The sequence below is a fragment of the Athene cunicularia genome, assembly GCF_003259725.1.
Source record: "Athene cunicularia isolate RWA chromosome 27 unlocalized genomic scaffold, athCun1 chr27_part1, whole genome shotgun sequence".
Classification (NCBI taxonomy): Eukaryota; Metazoa; Chordata; class Aves; order Strigiformes; family Strigidae; genus Athene; species Athene cunicularia.
This window is the reverse complement of record NW_020799138.1, coordinates 1,571,233-1,574,059: the sequence shown is the minus strand read 5'-3', so window position 1 is coordinate 1,574,059 and position 2,827 is coordinate 1,571,233. Positions and strand designations below refer to the sequence as shown.

The 2,827-nt window shown below is 51.0% G+C and overlaps 1 protein-coding gene across 1 annotated transcript; it reads left to right on the top strand.

Annotated features, from left to right (window-relative positions):
- The first annotated feature begins 150 nt into the window (after positions 1-150).
- On the top strand, positions 151-2,412 carry PSMB3 (proteasome subunit beta 3). The gene is made up of 5 exons (XM_026864851.1): positions 151-335; positions 724-831; positions 1,213-1,390; positions 1,631-1,725; positions 2,290-2,412. Exons 1-5 carry the CDS (start codon positions 157-159, stop codon positions 2,336-2,338), a joined length of 609 nt encoding a protein of 202 aa, XP_026720652.1. The 5' UTR covers positions 151-156; the 3' UTR covers positions 2,339-2,412.
- Positions 2,413-2,827: the final 415 nt, after the last annotated feature.

Here is a 2,827-nt window from a genome sequence, read left to right as displayed (position 1 = left end):
CTGGGCTGGGGGCGCAGGGCCAGGGCAGGGCGGAGGGGGTGCCCGAGGGCCAGGGGGTCCCTTCAGCCTCACCAAAGAACAGGCGGGGGGGGCGCCCCCCGAACCGCTGCCCACAGCCCCCGCGGTACCTGCTGTCCTTCTCTTCCCCAGTCTATTATGTCGTATAACGGTGGGGCCGTAATGGCCATGAAGGGGAAGAACTGCGTGGCCATTGCTGCGGACCGGCGGTTTGGGATTCAAGCGCAGATGGTGACCACAGACTTCCAGAAGATTTTCCCTATGGGAGAAAGACTGTATATTGGATTAGCGGGACTGGCCACGGATGTGCAGACGGTGTAAGTGAGACTCCTGTCCGCTTGTCCTCATACTGAGCCTGTAAGAGGCATATTTACAGTAAATGCTAAGTGACAGCTTAAGCTGAGCATAAATGTCTTTGTTTATTTGTGGGGAAGGGTATAATGACTGGGTGCCAGCACTCCTTTTCTTGGTCTCACTTCACAGGGAGTTTTTTTAAATAAAATTGCACATGATTTAAGATCACATCACTACTAAGACTTAAATAACTTCAGGTATAAAAGGAGCTGTATCTGGGATCCCCACCTGCCTCAGGCGTGTGTCAGGAGCTGGTATCTGTCAACGTGCAGTAGAACAGTTCAGGCCTGGGTGAAGAGGAAAGAAAAAGGAACTTGCTTCTGCTGTAATGCTGATTCTCGTCTCTTGCAGTGCCCAGAGACTGAAGTTCAGGCTGAATCTCTACGAGCTGAAGGAAGGCAGGCAGATCAAACCTCAGACTTTTATGAGCATGGTTTCCAATCTGCTCTATGAGAGACGGTAACTGTCAAACAACAGTCGCTGTTTACGTGTCAGTGAACGCTGTGGTTGGTGGAGTTGCTCTGATTCTAGAGAGGGGGGAGGTTGAGGAGGGCTCCTGTAAAGACTACTTGTGGTGTGGCAAAGGGAGACTTCAATCTAGTGACAGTGTTCAACTTTTTTGCAAAAGAGTCTCGAGTGTTGTTAAAATAATCCCGTAGCAGTACAAGTTCTGTTTGCCAGGCTAAAACCACTGCGGGATGCTTCTAGGTTGAGCTGAAGGTGTCGTTCCCCCCACCAAAGGCATCCGTGGGGTGTTCTCCTTGGATGGGTGTTTACGTGGGATGTGGAGCTGCTCCGCGGTGGTGGGACGATGGCTCTATGCCACGTTGTTCTTCACAGGTTTGGACCTTACTACACAGAACCTGTCATTGCCGGCCTGGACCCCATCACACACGAACCTTTCATCTGCTCTCTGGACCTGATCGGCTGCCCGATGATAACCGATGACTTTGTGGTCAGTGGCACCTGCTCCGAGCAGATGTACGGCATGTGTGAGTCCCTCTGGGAGCCCGACATGGTGAGTGGGGTGGCCAGGCTCAAATCTGTGATTCAGCCTCCTGCTGTTCACTGGAGAACCCGAGATACACGGGTCGGATGAAGAGTTCTGTCCTTTGGTCCTTCCCGACACAGCTCAGGAGAACAAAGAGGCTTTTAACAGCCCAGAGGAAGAATCCTGACGCATCTTGGGGGTTTTAACCAAAATTTAATGACACAGCATTCAATTTTGACACCAACTAAAGTAGCTTCTGTTCCTCAGGAACCCGATCACCTCTTTGAAACCATCTCGCAGGCCATGCTGAACGCCGTGGACAGAGATGCCATATCTGGAATGGGCGTGGTAGTACACATCATGTAAGTGCTGCTCGCTGCCCTACAGAACAGAGGTAGAGTTTAACGAGCCGGGCATTAAGGCCAGTTCAGGCATTGCTTTCCAGGGTATCCCTAATCCTGCTCCCTTCCAGCACTATCCTCAGGAATGTTTTGTCCATTCTAAGAGTTTTATTTCTCACGGCCACTCTGTTGCAGTTCCTGGAACTGCAGGAGTCGTGGGAGACAAATCCGCGTGTTCCTCTTGCTGCACGGGGCTTCCCTGCCTGCGTTCCTGTCCCTACTGAGGGCTGTGACCCCTTGTACGGGGGTGGCACTGGCCAAGAGGATGCTCTTTGCCACAGCTGGGCGTGACCTTGACTTTGGGGCTCTGCAGCAGTTTGTTTGTTTTGCTCGTGGTGCCATTTCCCTGTGGCATCGCCAAGGCTCCCCTGGGGTGGGGCAGCAGAGGGATGGGTTTTACTCTGTTCTAACGGCCACCTTCAAGTTCAGGTGATCCTGCTTGCACTAGCCTGCAGCTTCATAACGAAAGGACAGTCTGTAGGTATTAAACGTGGATTTACTAAGCCTTCTCTCTTTCCCCTCTAGAGAAAAAGACAAGATCACCACCAGGACTCTCAAAGCTCGCATGGACTAGCCCAGCACATCCGCTCGTGTTTCACACCCCGGTCTGCTTGGAACTTTTTTAAATAAAACTCTATTGTAACGAACTTTCCTTGAGTCTGAACACTAGGATTAAGTTCTCATCTCTAAAGCTGCCAGGAGGAGCTTGGGTTTTACAGGGGAGCAGAGCTTACCTTTCCCTCTGAGCCTGCACAAACCTCCCTCAGGACCCCCGCGGGCACGAGACACTGAGCTGCAGCATCTCTGCAGCCAGCCTGGCGCTATTAGCTGCTCCCATCAAATTGTTCTCAGAGCCAGGACTTGGTAAAATCAGTTCTTACTTAAAAACTCTGTTTTACAGGCACGTATAAAAGCCACTTTCTCAGCTGTGGCTAATTGAGGACTGAAAATGACCACATATCTCACGGAGTGACAGCTGATCATTAGAGCCTTTTAAAGAGGACAGCAGGAAGGAACAGATGTACACAAAGTTTTTAATTTTATTTTTCTCTGGTTGGAGACT

Bases quoted from the DNA above. Each gene is read 5' to 3' on its own strand.
- PSMB3 (XM_026864851.1), top strand. From the start codon at position 157: ATGTCGTATAACGGTGGGGCCGTAATGGCCATGAAGGGGAAGAACTGC. The intron at 336-723 runs GTAAGTGAGACT...CGTCTCTTGCAG, and splicing joins GCCACGGATGTGCAGACGGT to TGCCCAGAGACTGAAGTTCA. The intron at 1,391-1,630 runs GTGAGTGGGGTG...TCTGTTCCTCAG, and splicing joins CCCTCTGGGAGCCCGACATG to GAACCCGATCACCTCTTTGA.